Consider the following 21198-nt stretch of genomic DNA (forward strand, 5'->3'; position numbering starts at 1 on the left):
TTTACGTCATAAAAATAGGCAAAAAATACAATTTGGGGAGCACTTGGCCACATGGGCCTCCTAGATCGCCCCTGGATACAGATGCTATTGAGCGGAGACCATGGCTAAACGTAATATAAAAAAAAATAATGCGACCTAAACGCTGTTGCACAAGTTTTACGAATAAATGATTATCGGATAGATACCAGTAGCCCCTAAAAATTTCCACTGGAAAGTCTTCGCTGTTCAATATTTTTCTCGAAAATTCTATGAACTTTGACTATGCAAACAGTAAGTTATGCCGCTTGATTTTGTCGCCTCTTGTCGTACTGCCACTTTTTAGATTTTGTTTCTGTTCCCTTGCAACAAAAATGCTCACTGGAAGTTAGGACGCATGAGTGTGTCACCGACAAGAGAGAAATGCGAAACTAACAACGCTTACACAATATAACCTAAAACTTGCCGGTCGTACACCGCAATGCGGGATATCCGCTAACATTGACACATTTCGTGCGGCAGACATTAATGCAAACTTCAATCAAATTTATGACATGGGATTTTCTCACATCATGGCGCGCGAAATCCTAGTCGGGCCGACTGTTTATGTTCGGCTTCCTAAAGGCTGTATAGTTTAGCACTGTTTATATCCTTTTGAAAAGCTTATGCATGGACCAGATACAGCAGGGTTTGACAACCTGTTCGAGCCGTAATAACTTTTAACTGGCATTTTTTTGAAACGTGTTAACTGTCAAACAGGGTCGGGCCTAGAATTTTTGCGATTAAGATTGGGTCTAATTTTACACATAAAAAGAAGGCAGGGAAGCGTTTAACATAAATCCCTTTTGTTTGGTATAAAAATTTGAATCCAAACGGCGTTATCCATGCGGCAGTGCTCCGCAATCGGTGTGCCGCGGCACACTGGTGTGCAGCGAGACCATGTCAAGTGTGCCGCGACGTTCCCGTATGTGTGTTACTTGCGTTTTTTAATTGTACTTAAATGATGCTTCAAGACAGACATTTTAACTTTATTCAATAAATAATCAATGTAAATTTTCCTTAATATAAAAAACTATTACCTATGTTAAGCTACGTTCAATCGCCGGAAGTCAAATTTTAAAACATCTTTTTTAACTAATTCAATAACAGGAGTATAAATTTTCAGCAAATTATTTTTAACCACGATATAATTAGATCAAAAATCGTCGAAAAATGGCTAAACCTGTAGGCATAAACCTAAAGTTGATGGAAATAAGCGACAATAATGCCTAAAAATGTAACGAGAGGGTATGGAATAATCGGAGGTCATCAGTTTGACATTGGATGTCAACGTTTCGGCGTTCTACTTTGAACGGCGATTACGGCGCTGTTAAGTCACCGCTGTTTTAGCATTGGGTTGTTTCCCCTGTTAGGGGTAAGTGGTGGGCAGTGAGTGGGGTTAAATATTAAGTTAGGGTTGGGATTGAGGAGTTAGTGATGAATTTAGGGGTAGGGTTTAGGTAAAAGGTTGTATAGGCCTTATTCCGAAATTTAGGTCTAATTTCAAGAGGTTAGGACATATTCCGATTTAGACGATATTATACGACTATGGGTATTAGTCCTATTTTGGTCTTATGCCGAACTGTGTTTTATTTCGACGTTGATGTTGTTCTAATTTTGGTCTTATGGCTGTTGTCCTTTCGGCCGTCTTAAAATATTTTAAAAGACCGTAAAACCGTAAATTCAGAAGATAAAAGAATGTAAAACGTCAAATTTTCGGCGCCTTCGGCACGTTAATCGTAAATTGCACATTATTCTCTAAGCAGCTTGCTATTATGCTTTTGTTGTCTATTCTCAATCGTCATATATTTCGTAGGTGTGCCGCCAATTTTGTTTACCTGTGTGGGTGTGCCGCAAGTGAAAAAAGGTTGCGGAGCACTGATCTATGGTCTCAATAAAAAGGTGCTACAAAAATACTTTTAAAGAAACACGAAAAATTGAATCGTTAATCATAGTCTATGCCATAGACTCTGCCATAGACTCAAGTCTATGGCGTCACATATATAGGGCAAACTCTTAATTATGCTATCCCGCATTTACAACAAGTTGTCGGTCATACTAGTTTTAAAATTTGGTAATGCGCATGCGCACGTCGGACTCATCGTTTTATGTGGTCTTACTCGAGTCCCGAGTCCCGAGTCCGGCAACGAAATCCCTGGTTAGAAGTTGACGAAACCTCCATTGTTGATAGTCCAACACGGCATGCACAGCGCCTTTGAGCTAAAAAAGACTCGCTCAAAAGTAGACACAAAAATATTGTATGTAAAACGATATTGGCAAGTATGCGAAACGTTTTGCATTTAAGCAGCTAAAATAGCCAAAATAATATGGGAAACGGCTCGGAAAAATAATATGGGGAACGGTACGGCATGTATATATAGCTATTATGATTTGTTCTTGACCAGCTTTACCGCTAAGATCTCATAGCTCAGTTGACACTATCAGTCGAATATTACCACCTTTGATTTTCTCTGATGAATTACATTGTTAAAACGCGGGCACTAGTTAGGCCTACGTGTTTTTTTCATCCCAATTGATTGTGTTTTACATTATTACCGAAAAACGAAGTAAAGCTGACGTAGTGGAAAATTATTTTGTTGAATTTATTTGTATTAGCGAGTCGCTGATTGATCGAAACGACTTCCTTTACATGCCTTCGTATTATCGTTCGATCAATGTTAACGTACTTCTGTTGCACTGATTATTATTTCATCGTTTGTGAGTGCGTTGTTATTCATCTTTTGTCGTTTATATGCGTGTGCGTTATTGTTTCTTTACTTCATCGTTTGTACGCGTGTTGTTCTTTTCACTCTTTTTTCTCACTGACGTAAATATCGCTTTATTTCTTATCTCATAGCTTTTGTGCTGGCACCTAATAATTAGTTACATTTGACACCTACACCATTTTTTCCTTCCGTTGGGGTGATCCGCTTAACCGAAAAGCAATGACGGTAGTCGGGTTTTGGGCGAGCTTGTGAAACATTTAGACACCTTGGTAATTGACGTTTCTTCCACCTTTTAAGACGTTGACCGCTTTTCATTGTTTTACTATTTTATTCTTTTATTTTACAGTTATTAATACAGTTGAAGGACACGCAGTGTAGCGCTTGGTATTCGACAGGCAGTAAAGTAGAGATCCTACAATTTGGCGTTATACTGGTAATAGTTTTTGACAAACCAACATCCTGTTCTTATCTATTCTTAAACAATGTTTTGCAGGAAAAACATTAAATTGTCTGCATTAAGCCAGGTCTTATAGGTTTACCTTTCTTTGCTGGGAACAAGACATATTTTATCTAAAATTAATATTGTCATTTCCACCTAACCCATTTTGTACAGTAACGAACTGTTGTACCCATTAGTCTGCTGAAGCATATAAGGTAACGCTAATACTTAAAGCCGGTGGTTTCAAAAATACTCACTGCGCATGCGAGATTCCGAACTATACGTGGCTTGCGCAGTGTATTGTTTTTGGGCAGTGTTGCAATGACTTAAATCATTGACTTGACTTAAGTGCACTTAAGTCACTATTTTTTAAATGACTTGACTAGACTTAAGTCTGTTGGGCAAAAGGACTTTAATTAAGTCTGTTGGGCAAAATGACTTTACTTTAGTCTTTTGGACAAATGACTTGGGTTGAAATAAGTTTTTTCATGCAGCATTTTTTATAAAATTCGGTTATTTATCTTTATTTTCGCACATAAAACAATTTGATTGCTTTACGTTCTGTTTTTTTTTACTGGAGGTATTGCACAAAATCGGACGAGAATTTTTGTGGCCTGCCCATCCTGGGCCAGATAAGTGTTAGGGTATATGATATATAAATTATAATTGAAAATTTGGTTGCCTATGTGTATAGTTAAATAAAAAGACAGGCAAAAGCAACTTAGATTCATTTTTCTTCGGATCATAAACTTTTTCGGATCATAAAGGTATTACAGTTTAAAGAATTGCATCATAAAACAAATCACGAACCCCGCTTTGCCTATTCGAAATCCGGACCTTTAAAATAATGTCTGACATTTTCAGGTTAGAGTTAGAACGAAATTCGTGAAAAATTGTCGGTTTAATTTTGGCAAAACGTTTTAATTAAATGTGGAATGAATAGTAGACCTGTAAACACATAAATATAGATAGCATATTTGAACGGTTTGATTAATCCTTAATTTAATTTCAACATTTTAAGTTTGAAAATCACTTCCTATCGTTTTGTCATACAAAACAGATATGTCAAAAACCGTTATGGGCATTTATGTTGAATGGCAAGGTGTTTGGCTTGAAAGGACTGTCGAACCCACTGCTGCAGATGGATGTAAATATATCGGCTCAGTTGCTATCTTTTCACACCTGTTGGTATGGAGCTGGATATAAAACGTCACTTTTTATATTCATGGTATTCGGCCGCTAGTGGATATGCCAGGATTCACGAAACAAACGTTAACGATAGTTACCCTTCCGAAAGTTATATTTGTTGTAATAATTTGAAAAACAAGACTGTTCGCGTAATGACGTCATTTGACATCAGATTTAATATGTTGGAATCGCCATCGAAATGCAGTTTCGGACATCTATATTATATTATTATCACAGGAAACTTGTAAAGGGTAATTTCACTTTCATAAGCACGATAAAATTATTCGTTGTACCCCTTTTGTTTGGATAAGATTTTTTTTTGGAGAAGGCCCTTCTACTTAATGGTACAACCGCATTGTAAAATCATTTGGTAAGTAAATTTCATTAATAAAATTATAGTTTTTTTGCGGGGAGCCAATGTTGCCCCTCCAACCATATTGAAAAAGGTCTAAATATATAGCAAAAAACATAAGCTAGATCGATATAGAGTTACGGATGGACAGAAATTCGTACCGTATTACCAAACTTTATAACGCGAGTTATTGTTACAGATATCGCGCAAATCGCCTTGAAAATGTCACGGAAGATTTCGCTTTTTTCATAATTTGACTAAAAGCGATGTGTCGTCCAATGTTGTTGTACGGCGTTTCGAGATTTTAAGATTTTTCTATGCAGAAATCGTGACGTATGCGTGCAGGCTCACCGCGAACGCTTTCCTTCCCCCAGCATGTAGCCTATACACGCACGTTTTGGACATGTTTAGGCCAGAAGATGCAATTCTGTTTCCGGTCATGCTGTGACAAGTTTGAGGTGAGCAGAGTTGACGCGGCAAACCTTTTTGGCTCACTTTGCCTTTTTACGCAACAAATCACGATCGTTATGCAATTAGCGACACCTCGCACGCGGGCGTAATGCCAGCTGACACCGTGCGAGACACAGCTTGCAAAAGCGTACCGCGCCGCCATTCCATAAGGAAAACCATGCACGAGAGTGGGCAAACTTATTGGCAAACTCCCCACCTTATGACTCCCGCTTCGGAATTCGACTGTCAACGGAAGCCCTTTTTGCAACAAGAGTGATGGCAGTTGCAAACTTACGTCATTGACTTGACTCTTTTTTTGTTATAATGACTAGACTTGACTTAAGCCTTTCGAACGAATAGCGTGACTAGGACTTTAGTCAATAAGTCAACTGACTTAATTTAAAGAATTAAGTGTTCTCATTTAACATTTTATTATAAATTTAGCTGGTTGTCTCAAGTTTTGCCCATAAAACGACTAGATTGTTGCAGGTTGCTTTTTGTTTTGTTTTTGAGTTGAATATTACTCATATTCGGCGATTTAACTTTTCAAATCCATTTTTTTTTATCAAAGATTCGATTTGGGCTTGCTCGAATAATGACTTCAGTGGGACTTGGGCAACTAAAGACTTGCAGTTGGAGTTGACTTGGACTTAAGTTATATCACAAAAGACTTGACTGGGTCTTAAGTGCTTTTATATTGGCTTGTTTACAACACTGCACGAATAGAAAGGACCAGGTTTTTTTTAAGGTTTGGTTTGGGTGACCGCTAAGTAGTTTTAAGAGACCGCAAGTGTTTCATTTAAATACCAAAATGTTGCAAGTCCAAAATTTGGGAAACCTCTGGAGAAATCCCCAAAACACCTAAAAAAAACACTGGAAAGGACTATTATTTTTATTTGATAACCTACCGATTCCTTCTTGTGCATTCAGCCTAGCGTGAAAGTCGTTAGTGCGGCATAGGTGAAAGGGTAAACGTGCTGAGAGCGCCGTGACTCTTAACCGGGTTCTTTTTTTGCATTTCCTTTCGTTTGCACGACATGCCAAACTATAAAGTTGCCATCTCGCTGTTACGCTGTCGTCGTTTTGCAACTTAGTAAATTAAGAATGTGCGATTATTCAAGCGGTTAACCACGTGGCTGTGCGGTTAATCACGACAATCTGCTGTTAATAACGCGATTTTCCTGGGTGACATTAAGGCCACCCCGCGTATGAACACGAAATAGAAAATGTCGCTCGTTTGTGAACTCAACAACAACACCAAAAGCAAAAAATCACTTGGCAGAAACTTATTTTTAGTTGAACTAAGGGTATATAGTGAACCTACCAGTAAATGAAAGAAAAAGCAAGTGCAACTGTGTGTAAGTTGCAATCAGGGGGTGAATAAATATACGCAGTACCTTTAAATGTTCGGCATGTTTCTTTACTTGTAATCTGGACAAGAATGGAATTCTTCTATAGGCACGGCAATAATGAACATTATAATCGGGGCTGGAGAGCCGGAGCCGGAGCTGGAGCCGGAGCTGGAGCTGGAGCCCGGAGCCCTGAGCTAAGCATTTTCTCTTTTCTGGAGCCGGAGCTAATGCTATTTTACGGTGGCTCCCCAGCCCTGATTATAATACGAGGTTTTCCTGTATGTTATCGCGTTTTTATTATTATTTCAGAGCCTCTTCGGAATGCAGTTAATTATTTTGTGTTTTCTGCTCTTAGCACAGTTTGCTGTGGCGACAACCAGGACGGATGGCAATCCACTTCGCGAGTGGCATTCTTACTACGGTGATTTGGTTTCACTCGATGCAATCATATTATTATTTAGTCTCAGAATTTTAAACGAAACTCGATTACTGTCGTAAATTCAACCGGTTAATTTTAAATACGACCGTTTTTACAAAGGATGAGACGAGTGTTGGAAGACGGGTATAACGCCGGTTTAATTTTTGGAAATAAAACATCTAAAAATAAAAACTTTCTGGGTTTTGATGTAAATATTTAACATTTTGTTTTTCGACAGAATTGGTGACGTTTTTTATAAAATGCCTTGACATGCAAAAAAAATTTATGCGTTTTGATGGTAGGAAGTATTTATTAAAATGAATTAATTTTTTCCTCTGCTGGTCCTTTTGCGGTTAAAGGTAAAATAAGTTATTGGTTGATGCGACCCTTCAACAATAAAATAACAGTATCAAAATAATGCAACGGCTCTAACAATATGTCGTTTGATTGCAGACTGGTGCACTGAAATGAGATTACATCCAGATCGCAACGTTTCCAACTGTTACTGTCCAGCGAAAACCAAAGATCTTTCCTACCACTTTTTTACTATACGAAAGGCCGACGCTCAACAAACCATTCAAAAGAGATGGATGTGCGACGCTAAACACGATTGTAATGATGGGTCGGATGAAAAAGACTGTCTATGCTCACCTGACCAATATCAATGCGATGCCCACTGAGAACCCAGCACTGCTATCACGGACAGGGGTGCTACAGTGAGGGTGACATTTGCAACGGTCGTTTGGATTGCATGGACGGCACAGACGAGCTAAACTGCACTTGCCCAAGTAAAACTTTTCGCTGTGCGTGCCAAGATAACAACACGTGCGCCTACCCGGAAGTGTGCATCTTGGAGCATCAGACCTGCGACGGGAAAAGCGATTGTTCCGACGGAAGCGACGAAGCCGACTGTCAATGTGCCGGGGAATTTTCTTGCGGTTGTCGCTACGTGAACGGTAAATGTCAAGATCCAACTAGTTGCATCCCGTTGTCATTTGAATGCGATGGGATTAACGACTGCGCAGACGGCAGCGATGAATTAGATTGTGAATTAGTCATGATTCAGTTTTACTGCGCGTGTGTAAGGAGAGGAACGTGCGCTCAGCCTTTCCCTAATTCGGTGCCGTGGAAAGACGTGTGCAACTTTCGCGACGACTGTGGCGACTGGAGCGACGAAGTAAATTGTCCGTGCGCCCTAGGCGAATTCAAGTGCGACTGCAACGCGAAAGGCTGCGGCGTTTCGGCGGGCTGCGTCAACCAGAGGAGACAGGTGTGCAACGGTTTCGATGACTGCGGCGACTGGAGCGATGAAACCGACTGTGCGTTCAAGAAGCAGCGCTTCACTTGCGACTGCTTCGCGCAGAACCGCAGCTGCGCCTATGGAGTGGCGAGTGTGCGGCAAGATCAGGTGTGCGACGGCACCTTTCAGTGCTCGGACCACTCGGACGAGCGCAACTGCACTTGCAATGCATCCAAGTTCAGGTGCAAGTGCGCTGATGCCGGGGTAGGGCAGTGCGAAGGCAAGCGATGGTGCGTTCCCCGCGATGCGGTGTGCGACGGCAGGAACGACTGTGGCGACTGGAGCGACGAAGAAGGCTGCGGCAGCTGCGGAGCGAATTCCTTCCGCTGCGACTGCTACAAAACTTCCCCAATTAAATGCTCGCGCAACTACGGCTGCTTCAGGCCCAGCCAACGCTGCGACCATTTCGAAGACTGCGGCGACGGGAGCGACGAACGCGGCTGCGACTTTTTGCCTTGCGCGTGTCGCTCGTCGTCCTCGCAGACGCCGTGCTACACCTGGAGCGTGGCGACCGGCAAACGCTGCGACCTTGTGAACGACTGCGGCGATTGGAGCGACGAGAACAACTGCACCTGCCCGCGCTTCAGCTTTGAGTACCCGTGCAACTTTCCAGGATGTGAAACTGGACCTGGGTGTGTTTCGGTTATCAAGCATTGCGACGGTTATAACGACTGCGGCGATTGGGCCGACGAGGCCGGGTGTGTTTGCGCGGTTGGCACGAAACCGTGCAAATGCTACGTGGAGGCGAAAAAAACCTGCGCAGACAAGCAGAGCTGTGTCGCCGACAGTAAGGTATGCGACGGCAAAAACGACTGCGGCGATTGGAGCGACGAACTGGGCTGCCAGTGCGGCGCCGGTCAGGTAAGGTGCGGGTGCATTTTTGCCGACACCAACTGCACCTCTAACAAGAGGTGCATAGACGTGTCAATGGTCAATGACGGGACGCCTGACTGCGAAAAAGGCGAGGACGAACCGTGCACGATGAGTTGGCACTTCTGCGATGGGCGCTGCAAGACCACCGCTATGTACTGTGCCGACTCTGACGCCAAGGCGAGAATGCTGCAGTATGAAAACGCCTCGCAGACGCACTGTTTTCCCATGATGACCAAAACTTTTATAAACGACACCATAGGGAAAAAAGAACCGGAGTGGGCTTGCGTTTCAAGCGCGTGCCGCTCACAAAATCACCTTGGCTGTATAACACCAGTCCGCTGTGATAATAACAAAGTTATAATAGCGAACGCTTTCTGCGATGGAATTGACCACTGTTTTGACAGCAGTGATGAATGGTATAACGACGTTGGGTTTAAATGCTCCACCAGGCATTCGTCTTTCAGCTGTGTTCTCCCTCAGTCAAACCTATACGACGACGTGGCGCAGTGTTCGGACGGCGCCGATTTGTGTTTCGTCAACGGGACCATGAACTGTTTTCAATGCTTCGACAAACGCCTGGTGATCTCGAGCGCACAAGTGTGCGACGGCGTGGTGGATTGCCTAGACCTCTCCGACGAGTGTTTCTGCTCGGATCACACGGTTTGTGACGAGGTTCTTGGCGATTCCCGGTCTCTCTGCGATCCCGGGCAAGTTTACTGCAACGACGACTTGGGATGTGTGGAACAGTCGGTGGCGGTTTGCAACGCTAACTACAAATGTACCAACCAGGCCAACACGGCGTGGTGCACGCCCGGCCAAAATATTAACAAGAAGGTAAGTTGCGTTAATTTTGGTGGTCGGATAGAGGCTACGATGTGCGACGGGCGACCGGAGTGCAGTGACTTATCCGACGAATGTGGAAATTGCACCTACAAGCCGTGGTTTTGCGACGACCCTTGTCGCCTGTATTATGCGATAGGTGGTCGATACTGCGACGGTCAGAACGACATGGCCTACCGTTTCATCAACAACCCATCGTGTCCCGAGGGCTTCGACGAGAAAAACTGTTCCCAGCGATTTTATTGCAGTAGTGGTATTTCCATAAGTATTGACGTCAACAATGTATGTGATGGTACAATTAACTGTGAAAACGGGGAAGATGAGACTAAGGCTCGTTGCGCTGATAAACGCTTTTACTGTGGCGATAAAAAGCCGATATCAGTGGCGAAAAGCCAGGTGGAGGATGGCAAGTGGGACTGCGCTGACGGAAGCGACGAATGCCCGCCGCAAACTGACAAAGTAACTGTGTTTTCCTCGCAATACGAGCTGATCGGCAACAAAATTATTCTTGCCGTGTTTTGGATTATGGCGCTTGTTTCCATTGCTGGCAACCTCGTTGTGTTTATAAGGACAGCGAAGGACATTTTGTCGCCAGAACGACAGTCCATACAGTTTCGCTATAACTCGTTGTTCGTGCTAAACCTTTCGGCATCCGACTTCTTAATGGGCGTTTACCTTTTAGCGGTTTGCATTAAGGCCGCGCAGTTTTCTGGTTCGTATTGTTTCCACGATCACCTTTGGCGCACAAGTCGAGCGTGCTCTGTTTTGGGCGTCGTTGTCGTTCTTTCCACCGAGACTTCCGTGTTCATTATGACATGCATGACCGCATTTCGCCTTGTGACCATATTGCGACCATTCGTAACCGCCACCGTTTCGATAACCTGGGGAAAGTTGGCGGTGGCAGCGTCCTGGATTTTGGCAATTTTAATCGCCACTTTTCCGTTAATGTTCCCGACCTCTGGCTACTTTGTATCCGGGGTTTGGTTTCCGAACTACTTTTACAAATCTGACCAAGTAAGTAAAGCTGACCTTAATACACTCGCTTTTAGAATGGGTCAAACGAACTCCTCTTCATGGTCCGATACCAAGGAGTATGTTCAAAGAAAACTCCCGTATTTGCCGATTAAGGGCGACATTGGTTACTACAGCGAAACCAGCGTGTGCATGCCTCGCATCTTCGTGAACGTCGGCCAAGCTGGCTGGGGCTACTCGACTTTTCTAGTCACCATAAATTTGTTTCTATTTAGTATCATGGTATTGGGCTACGGCCTGATTTATCGGCAAGGGACGAGAAACACAGAGAAGACGAGCAAGCGCACTAAGAAAATCCAACGCAAAATAACGCGCCTTATTCTGACTGATTTCGCTTGCTGGGTTCCGCTTTGTACACTAGCTTTTATACAGCTTTCCGGTGTGGAATTTCCAGTTGTTGTGTACGCCATCAGCGCTGGAATCTTGCTTCCCACCAACAGCGCCCTTAACCCCTTGATATATTCCGACACAATCAGTGAGATCCTGGAAAGGCTGCACTTTTGCCATAAGCGCCAAACCGCTGTTAAACTAATAAATCCGCCTGCAGTGATTTCCGGCTCTCCCAACAACTCAGGTTCTTCTGGATCGCATCAAACCACGCCCATTTAAAATCGAAAAACAATCCAGCGGATTCGAACCAGTGTTTGTTTGAAGTGAGTTTATTTGTTTCGCGGTCCCCTGTTTCCCAGAACAACGTTTTTTCCGTGTTGCTGACCTTTTGATTCTATAGAATGTTCTTTCATTTTGTTTTCCTCCAAATGATAATCTCCTACTCCATGTTAAACACTGGAAGGCTGCGTTTCTTTCGAGTTTCTTGGCAAAAATGAATTTGTTTAATTTGTATACAGTTCAACTATAACCCTATTATTTTTGTCTACCATTTTAAAAATGTAACATACTGCTTTATAGGCGTAGATCATATACCTTGTGTTGCAGTGAACTTTTTTCTTTGCAAACGATTGCGGAGTTCGTCTGTTTACCATCAACGTTTATTACGTTTAAAGCGTGCCTGTTAAATTATATCTATATGTGCAATTATCTGTCTTTTATTATAACTTACACGAGAACAAACAAAGTATTCTTAATACCAGTAACAACACCCTAGCTTGGTATAGGCTACGTATGGTTGGCACACTTTTACAAAAGTAAAAAAAAATTACACAAATTGGAAGAAAACATCCTGAAAAGCAAACATGAACGAACGTAAACTTTGTCATTGGAAAACCTGAGCGTTCCAGCACACGCACTTGAGTTAAATACTCGTCACAAAATACAGTAAACTCCTAACAGGAAGATGTCGTTTTGTTGTTGTCGTTTAGGTCTGGTCGTTTGACTTTTTGATGCTTTGTCTTGCACGACAGTTTTGGCCGATAACTGCAACAACAAAAAACTGCTGTTGCAATTTTTTTTTTACATTTGTTAACCTGCGTTACACAGCAGGGAGAAACGTTTGTGATCTACATTATATTTTTTTCAAAGTATGAAAAGAACACCGGTAATGTATACTTACATACACCCTGGATATACCTTTTGCTATTATTTTCATAAAACATCTAACCGTATTATGACGTCCATATTTGTTAAAATTTGCTACTTGACGTTGCAGCTGCACGTGTGTCTCAGCACGCAAGTTAATGGTTATTGGCTCGAAGTATTCGTAAATTATCATATGTTATGGATTCGAAAATCAAATTTCGACAAACCGTCTGTAATGTTGTGCTTTTCATGTGGCCCTCAGTGCTAAAAAGGTTTCCCATTGCTAAACTACAGTAACGGGGTACACAATCCTTCACTCACTTCTCCAGTTCTTTAGCTTCCTCTATCGAATGCGGAAGCTCCAGGCCGTGAGTTTCTGGAAGGAAAAATACCCCGACTGCAGCTGCCACGCTGAAGCAGCCCATCGTTAAGTAGGGGAGGGAATAGTGAACTACGTCGCCTGAAGGTGAAAATGTTAGAAAATTTAAGCCAAGTCGGTAAATGATGTTGATGACGCGACGTTCCCAGGGTTACTTGCGGTTTTAATGATTCGTTTTAATCTGAGTTGAAACAACGCGAAAAATGTATATCTTGCGCAATTATGCAATTATGCAATTATGTAATTATGTATAATTATGTATGTATATCTTATAAATGTATATCTTATACATTATACAATAATCCAGGTGGAATTTTATAAAATTTCCATAATATTTAAAACTTTTTCTAAAACCTGTGTGACCTTCTTTAGCCGGAAAAAAAAATATAAAAATAGGTTTTTAAATTACTCAATTATACCAAAAACTATACCCGCTGTATAAGAATTTTACACCAAAGTGGAAAGAAAATTAACTATACGCTCGAAACTCATAAACTATCATTGTAAACAATTGGGTATTTTGTGATTGTATAATTGGTCGCTGCTGTTTCGAAAAACAAATTAAGCAAAAATAACTACACACCACCAACCACAGGTTTTATTATGTCTTTATTCAGTTTCAATATAGTCTATTCTAAAAATTGAATAAAGAGATATTCAAAACGTTTAAAATGCTGCCAATTTCTGTATGTGCTTTGTACTTCTCGCGAAGACCTATTACAACTTACAACCATAACGCGCCGAAAATGGAATACTCGCCTAAATAAAGCAGGTATGGCACCAAGATGCCTGAAAGCCTCCCGAAGAAAGCTGCAGCCCCGTAGGCTTGGTTTCGCAGCAAGGTGGGAAAGAAGTCGCCAGTGAAAAGGTAAATTATGAGGAAGGAAACGCTGCTGAAGAACTTGCCTGTCATTGCGCATACCACCTCTGCCGTTTCACTCTCTGGATAAAAGTTCTGTTAGCGTATAGTTTTGACTGGTCGCTGCGAAGGAAAGCATCTTTTTTTCTTTTTTTTCATTGAAATATTAAGTGAAAAATGTAGTTATTACATTTGCAAGCATTTCAAAAATATATTTTAACTTGGTCATATTATCAGCTTTTTTTCAGAAGTTCATTCATCTTTTACTCACGTTTTTCGGAACTAAAATAGGTGGATATTGGACATTATACTCTTGTAGGGGTGACATATAACCCATCCTCCCACAATATATGTTTTGGAAAATATTCCATTCAATGCTATTTAAGCTTTACAATTTACATTTTGCGTGCTTATCGGTTTTGAGTTCGGGACTAAGAATGCCCAAGTGAGTCTTTCCTAGTCTTACACCACGAGCGGTATCCTATACGACATAACATTGGTTTAAAGCAGTGGTCCGCAAAATTTTTTTTTCGCAGTCCAAAATGTTCTTTCAAAAGCTGTTGAAGGCCAGCTATGTGAAACGACTAACGTCACAATGTTACGTTACAAAGCACTTAATCTTAAAAAATATGCGTGTAGTGCTAAAAGTTCATAGTTATATTTTTAGCTTCGCAAATATTTACCTTTCGTTAAACAATTTAATAAAGTAGAGATTTTTGGAGGGTGTGAGCACGGTGGCCCTATAATGCAACAAAGAGCAAAAGTAAAAAAACTCTCAGCCACGTCATTTAAAAAAAAACTGAAAATATTAAAAAGTAGCACGCCCACTAAAAATTGCTCGAAGCCAACATTTGGGCCGTGGCCCACAGTTTGCCGAACACTGGTTTAAAGGATCACTATTTACTAATTGTGCTTAAAGGATCGCCATTTTTACTAATTGTGCTTACTTGCTCTCAAAAACGGCGTCAAAATAAGGCAGAAACCAGCCATGGCTGTGGCAGCTACAAACATCTTTCGGCACGTTACTTTCCGCAAGAGAACGTAGCACAAACAGCAACAAGGTATCTCAACTAATGCTGAGTAGAGGCAGTTGAGATACCTGTTGCCGCCAAGTCGGTTCGCGTTAAGAGAAAGGCCGTAGTAGGATAATGTGACTGACAACCTGCATGCAGCGAAACGAACCTAGGTTAGTCTAAGTTATACAGTACACAAGGATTAAAACGCTTAATGACGTTTTTACACGATAACGTTTTCTGAAGGAAACAGAGTTTTGACTCTTTTGAGGCGTATGGCTGTTCATAAGCGTCCAATATGTGTGTGATTGTTTTAACCATATCTATAAGGTTGATTGAAATTGTAGATACAACAAAAGAGAGGTCTAATCCTCGACAGAAAAACGGAAAGAAAAAAATGCGTAAAAACAAAAATATATCAACCTCTTCACTCATGTTTTAAGGTTTAGATTTTAGACAGATCGGACTTTTTAACAGTACGTTCGTCACTAAATTATAATCATTTTTATTGGCAAAAATGTATTTTCTTTATTTTTTTCAGAAGCTTAATATTTTACTGTTTAACGTGTCTTACATTATTGGTATAGTAGTGTTTCTAAACAACGCACCGAACATCACCTTAAATTCCAATATTTATTTCATGACGATTAGGCGCAAATATGATGTGCTTCTTTTTACATAACTATATTCTCAGTTCTTTACTGACACCAAGCGGTCAGAAATTTTACTTACATTGCGAGGGCGAGTATAAGGATCCTAGTTCTAAGGAATGAGATCCGAAACAGATCAATGTACGTCAGTTGGCGCGTTGTTTCTTTAAGGGAGGGGGTTTCCCCGTCTGTTAGCCTTTCTTTTTCCGATGGTATTTCCATCTTTAACGAAGAAAGAAGTTGAAAGCAAACATATATGAGAACAAATGTTACCAGACTAACTATAAGACATGGTTCACCATACGTTTTTAACAGATGGCCGGATAGCTATGAAAATGACGAGGCCAGACATAACAGACATGATGTTTTAATGACCTTATTTAACTTGTTATTAAGCAAAGGAAATATATAAAACATTTATTACAAGATGTAGTGAGCCTTGTTAAATTGTCGTTTAGTTTCATCAAAATGTAGCTTAGTTTTGTATCTCACAAACATTTTCATTAATAAACTATTAATCACTTTGTGCTAGCCCGTGGGTCGTAGTTTGGTGAATCTAGCCATAGCCGTCAATTTATAAATGTGGCCATTTTGTCAGCAAAAACGCATTTCTTCCGTCACAGGCCCGTTATAAAACAAATAACTAGACAGCAGGCTAGTCATTGTTGGTCAAAAAAAAGCTTCAGAATAGCTAAATCACAGTTGTTAACCACATGTGTGTGTTTATCGTTCATTGAATGATGATATGATACTGTAGAGTGTAGATCCTCTTCGATGTGACCTTGTACTAACAGAATGTGGCAAGCATGCGTATGGCTGTTTCTCGACTCTCTTCCCTCTGAGCCTGCGTGTAGCTCAGTTGGTAGAGCGACGGCCCCAGTATGGCCGGAGGTCGTGAGTTCGAACCTCACTGCAGGCTGGTTGTTTTTCTAGCCTGCCCTGCTTGCATCACTGAGCAACAGATTCGGTGAGTCTGAAATGGCTTTCGTGTACTTATGATACGTAAGCCGTTATCCTTGGTCAAAATCCAGCTTGGGTTAGATCCCAGTTGTTAAAGTTCATTGAATAACTGGACAGCTAACAAATGAACTAATTATCATAGAATCAACAAATTCGTTTAATAGAATACCAGCAACTAATATTTGTTAGTTGATTATGGCAGCTGGAGCAAATACCAATTTACATTTTTGTTTCAAGGGCTTATAAATTGAAAATCACAAAAACAAAATAAACTAAAAAAACAAATTCGTTTCTAAACGTGTTTCTTCCCGGACTTTACCTCACTTCCTTTGTCAGGCGTAACCTCGGTTTTGACATCGCAAGATATTTTGTTGGTTTGAGTAATTTTCTTCACTAACTTAGCGGCGTCTTCGTGTCTGTCGCGTTGAACCAGCCACGGAAGCGATTCGTCGACAAGCCTGCAGCATAAATTGTTTATAAACGTTTCAGTTTTAGCTAAGTTAAGACTGTTTGTTTGCGGAGCAGCAATTGTTAAACCATGAACAAGGACTTGGGGGCAACAACTTATTTAGGCATTTAACCAGCTGATATTATCAACGTTGCTTCCTAATAATTATCTTATTGAAGCTTGTCGTGAAGGCTCAAAAACGCAGACAAAAAAGTTGCGATAACGATTTTGTTAAGGCAGCTATCAAATGTATTAAAGCATGTCGCAGCCAAGAGGCAACACCAAAAAAGTAAGGTTGTACGAATGGTCCTTAACCTTATACCTACCACATTAGGACGTTATCGAATGACATAATGTTTCATATACTATACAATTACGCACATGATCTTGTTGTTTTTCCAGTTTGTAAAATAATGCCACACGTGTAAACAAATGTCGTTTGAAACTGTTAGAAAGGAGTATGCGACAGTCGTACCCTGCTTTAACACAAATCCATGCCATTCATTATAATACCGAGTGCCGACTCACCAAAGAACTAAAGGCAGAACGACTGCAATAGCCAGGGACATTGCAGTAAGCATCCACCTCCAGTTCGGAATCAAGTAAGCGTACAAGGGCAGCGATGTGTTTCCCATACTTGCGGCCATTATCATCAACGTTCCCACTTGTTTTCGCAGCTTAATCGGTGTCAGTTCGTTCACTGTCAAGTACAGATAAGTGCCTCTTTCGCATTTCAATTGGAAGTAGGCTACTTGCCGGGTTATGCAAAATAAGCAAGGTCTCACGAAACCTTTAGAAAGTTTTCCAAAACGGAAACCTTTTTTTTCAAAGCTATCAAGGGGGTAAAAACACCCATTATATAATGTTTTTTGTGCTCCGAATTACCATAATTTTGTATTAGCTTTAATATATGCTTGATTTTGTGTTTCAAACAAATGATTCATATCAAATGGGTTCAGAGCGTTAGGTACATTTCAATGTAATTTTTCGAGCAAGCGACTGACCGTAATTTGCTACGATGCTTTACCGAATTTAACTGGAACACCCTGTGAAAACGCGACCCTAACTCAGTAAGACGGTCGCAATAAAATAACGTGTAATACACCCTCGGTTTGTATTTGAAAACAATCACCCAAGACAATCGATGAAGTAGACCGCATGATCACTGCCATTCCGATAAAGAAAAAGGCGACGTGGACACCGACAAATACTGGGGTCCAAGCCATTCCCAGTCCGGCGGCGCACATTAACACAGCACTTATGACCACCGTCTTTAGACGCCCGAACCTGAACAAAGGAAATAAAATATGTTAAATTTACACAAGAGTTTAACTATAGAGTCGATGCGTCAGCCTAAAAACACTGGACCCTCTACCTATAACGGCCAGTCGGATGCCTAAACGCTACACGAGGCGTCTTACATTTGAATTCAATACAGGGAGCATCAAAAAACAAAACAAGGACACTCGTGAAATATTAAAAGCGGTCCAGCCTCTAAAAACGGATGTAGACCTTGTATAATTTTGTCACGATCCCAGCCTATACTCCAACCTGAATTTACCGCAACTTTTTCACTTCATTCCCACTAATGTGTCCACGCACATAAGCAGAAACTAATCCAGATCACATGAACCACCGTGAAATGACTTTCGTCGTACCGCTTTGATTTAAAGTTTTCGCGTTCAAACAATTTTTCATACTTAAAAAATATCAGTGTTGCCATATTATTAAAAGAAACAGACCTGTCCGACAGAAATCCACCCCCAAGAGAACCAGCCATGAATCCCAACATTAGACAAGAGGTTCCTAGCGGCGTGATCCACGATTTGTCGCATACCAAGTCGAACTGAAAGCGATTGATCGGTGAAAATAGTTGGACTTACGTATACGTTAAAAATGTGGACTTGCATTTACATTTGGTTAGTGCATTGAAAAGCAAATTGGTGATTGTACTAAAATTGGATTTAAATTGTAAACTATTTGCGAAACAATTATAATGTGTGCGCAAAATTACACACGGACTAACTACAAACAGGTTCATAAATCAATATGGCCCTTTTCAAAGGTACGTCGCTACGTCGCTCAAATAACAAATAAGAAGAATTTTTTTTAAGAGATCGGACGCTATTTAGTTATGGTTCTTTACTAAAACGCACCTCGGAAACAGCAGACACCTCTCCGGGATCAAGGAGATATGACCATCCTTCGTTGCATTCACCTTTGCTTCGTACAGTTGTACCTGGATCGCAGAAAAACAGTGTATACTGTATTTCCCAAAATATCTGCCAAGCGAAATTTGCCGAAAAAATAATGTATAACGTATTGTTTGACGGTGAGGAATTCTTTTATGCGTTTACTCGCAATATACTCTGTTAAATGCTTAAGTCAACGAGCGTGTCGTTTCTGGACCAAAAGGTTTGCAGTTAAAAGCTTCCCTATGCACATTGCTGATAACGGCGGGTAATTCCTTCATACCAAGCCGCCTTACTTTTTGATACTTCAAAGTCAAGTCGAGTCTTAAACGAGTTGTCTCTTTTGTGGGTTTATTTATTTTCCTAAATTGGATTTTAATTGACATATTTTTGTCCGAACATGATAAAGCGGTGCGGGAAAGAACTCAAAATTGTGCAAATTCGTTCCTGCGGAATGAAATTAAGAACAATAAAATGGATGCACAATGCAAATTCCGATAGAAGACCAACTTCAGTCAAGTCATGTGCCATCATCGTGGCTTTCCCCAATATGCGTTAGGAAAAAAAGAACTTTAGATAAAATTAAATGAAAACAACAAAAAATCCAAATTTATGGTAACCCATTAGATTCGAGTCAAAACCACCGGTGTTCTACACATATAAGCTTACAATTGAATGCTTCGCTATTCAACTGACTAACAAATTTACGTGATCGTACCATTGCTGCCGTTGTCAAACAGATATCGACTGCATTGACCCCATTGAAGGCTACCGTCTTTGGTGCTGTTTTCGAGTGGTAAGAACGTCGTTAATGTTGCGAACGAGTTGTTGACATTGCTTGAGTCATTTTGGGACCTGCAAAAAGTCAACGTTTATTTAATATGAGGAACCAAGTGGTGAAACACAATCTGTTAATTCAAAGGTCCAATAAAACTCCATATTCGTAACAGCATTCGGCTGAATTAGGGTTAATGTGTGTGACAAAGCGCGATTCACACAGCTGCCTAAAACAGTACAGCAATAAACACGCTTTTGTAGCAGGAAGACAAAGCAACCAATTATGTAAGACAACGCTGATCGAACAGAGGGCTACGATTTCTGATTCAACTGAATATTGCCTGCTGACTGCTGACGTAGGCCTACGAACCACAGCTTACCCTTGGGGAAGATCGAACTCGCTGTTGAGGTCACCCAACTCAAAGACAAAGCATCGATGTTGCGGTACGTAGAGTACGAACAAAGTGGTCAGCGTAAATGCAGCCTTGGCGAAGACCAGTAGACAAATCGCTACCCAGCTTCGCTTTTGGTAAAAGCCGAAACCGCCCAGGCGCCTGTAACCTTCATTGTCCGGCGCCCACGTCATTTTCGTCGATGTGCTAAACACAGACGGCTGTTCAAACTGTAAAGTTTATTCGGCAAACCGAAGGTGAAGGCGAAAATCCAAGTCGCAGCTAACATCAACCCTCTCAACGCTAACTCGTAACAGATGCAATGCGCCTTTAATGATTGAAGAGTGTTACTGGCCTACAGCGCTATTGATTTTGTCTCCTTTTATTGATTTTGTCTCCTTTTTACTGGCAAGTGTACACGACAGATCTGCCGAAACGTCGACGGTACGTCTAGTTATGCTAGCACAGCGGTTCCCAAACTTTTCTAAAAATTTCCCTGGCGGACCCGTTGCAATTATTCTGATATTTCGCGGCCTTATAAAAATTCAAGGGTCAATTGACCCATGTTTCTTGTAGTACACTAGTGCAGTCACGATGCTTTCTAAATCTAATGTAACAACTTTCTGACTAATACGAACGATTCGCTGATAGCAGGCAGTACAGTATAATAGATGCTTTATGATGTCACAATAGGCATCAGCAAACACGCTATATGTTCGAATGATAAAGCATACCTAAAGACAATAATGATGACAGATAATGTTTAAAAAGATTCGTTGAAGCCTAATGTTCAAATACTTAAAGACTAATTCTCCTTACGGACCCTCTGAAACTGCTGTACGGACCCCATTTGGTCCGCAGACCCCAGTTTGGGAACCGCTGCGCTAGCATAACTTGCTCTCATTTATCGTAAAGTAAGCTACGGAAGTAATACAGTCAGCCGGGAGTTTGCAACGCATAGGCCTACTGTATTTCGGATAAAGCAGTTGAACAGGTTGCTGTATATGCCTTTTCATCCTGTTTGCCTTTTTATTTAAATCTTCTGAACCGTATTTCGACTAACTGGT

General features: G+C 41.1%; 1 protein-coding gene and 1 non-coding gene across 2 annotated transcripts; one reads left to right on the forward strand and one right to left on the reverse strand.

Moving 5' to 3' along the window:
• Positions 1–12268: 12268 nt before the first annotated feature.
• Positions 12269–20325, reverse strand: LOC146169725 (solute carrier family 22 member 4-like). The gene is made up of 12 exons (XM_083387079.1): positions 20120–20325; positions 19681–19817; positions 18927–19009; positions 18513–18616; positions 17903–18057; positions 17299–17470; positions 16642–16780; positions 15445–15584; positions 14643–14861; positions 13600–13778; positions 12783–12921; positions 12269–12359 (listed from the first exon to the last, which is right to left on the reverse strand). The coding sequence occupies exons 1-12, from the start codon at positions 20323–20325 to the stop codon at positions 12269–12271; spliced, it is 1764 nt and encodes a 587-aa protein (XP_083243205.1).
• Trnat-agu (transfer RNA threonine (anticodon AGU)) lies at positions 16205–16281 on the forward strand. The gene has a single exon. It is a non-coding gene; the product is annotated as a tRNA-Thr (tRNA).
• Positions 20326–21198: the final 873 nt, after the last annotated feature.

Source organism: Ascidiella aspersa, chromosome 1, assembly GCF_963924565.1.
Source record: "Ascidiella aspersa chromosome 1, kaAscAspe10.2, whole genome shotgun sequence".
Lineage (NCBI taxonomy): Eukaryota > Metazoa > Chordata > Ascidiacea > Phlebobranchia > Ascidiidae > Ascidiella > Ascidiella aspersa.

Bases quoted from the DNA above. Each gene is read 5' to 3' on its own strand.
- LOC146169725 (XM_083387079.1), bottom strand. From the start codon at position 20,325: ATGACGTGGGCGCCGGACAATGAAGGTTACAGGCGCCTGGGCGGTTTC. The intron at 16,781-17,298 runs GTGAGTCGGCAC...TTTATGCTGCAG, and splicing joins GTTCTGCCTTTAGTTCTTTG to GCTTGTCGACGAATCGCTTC. The intron at 13,779-14,642 runs GCACAATTAGTA...TTATCCAGAGAG, and splicing joins CCGTTTTTGAGAGCAAGTAA to TGAAACGGCAGAGGTGGTAT.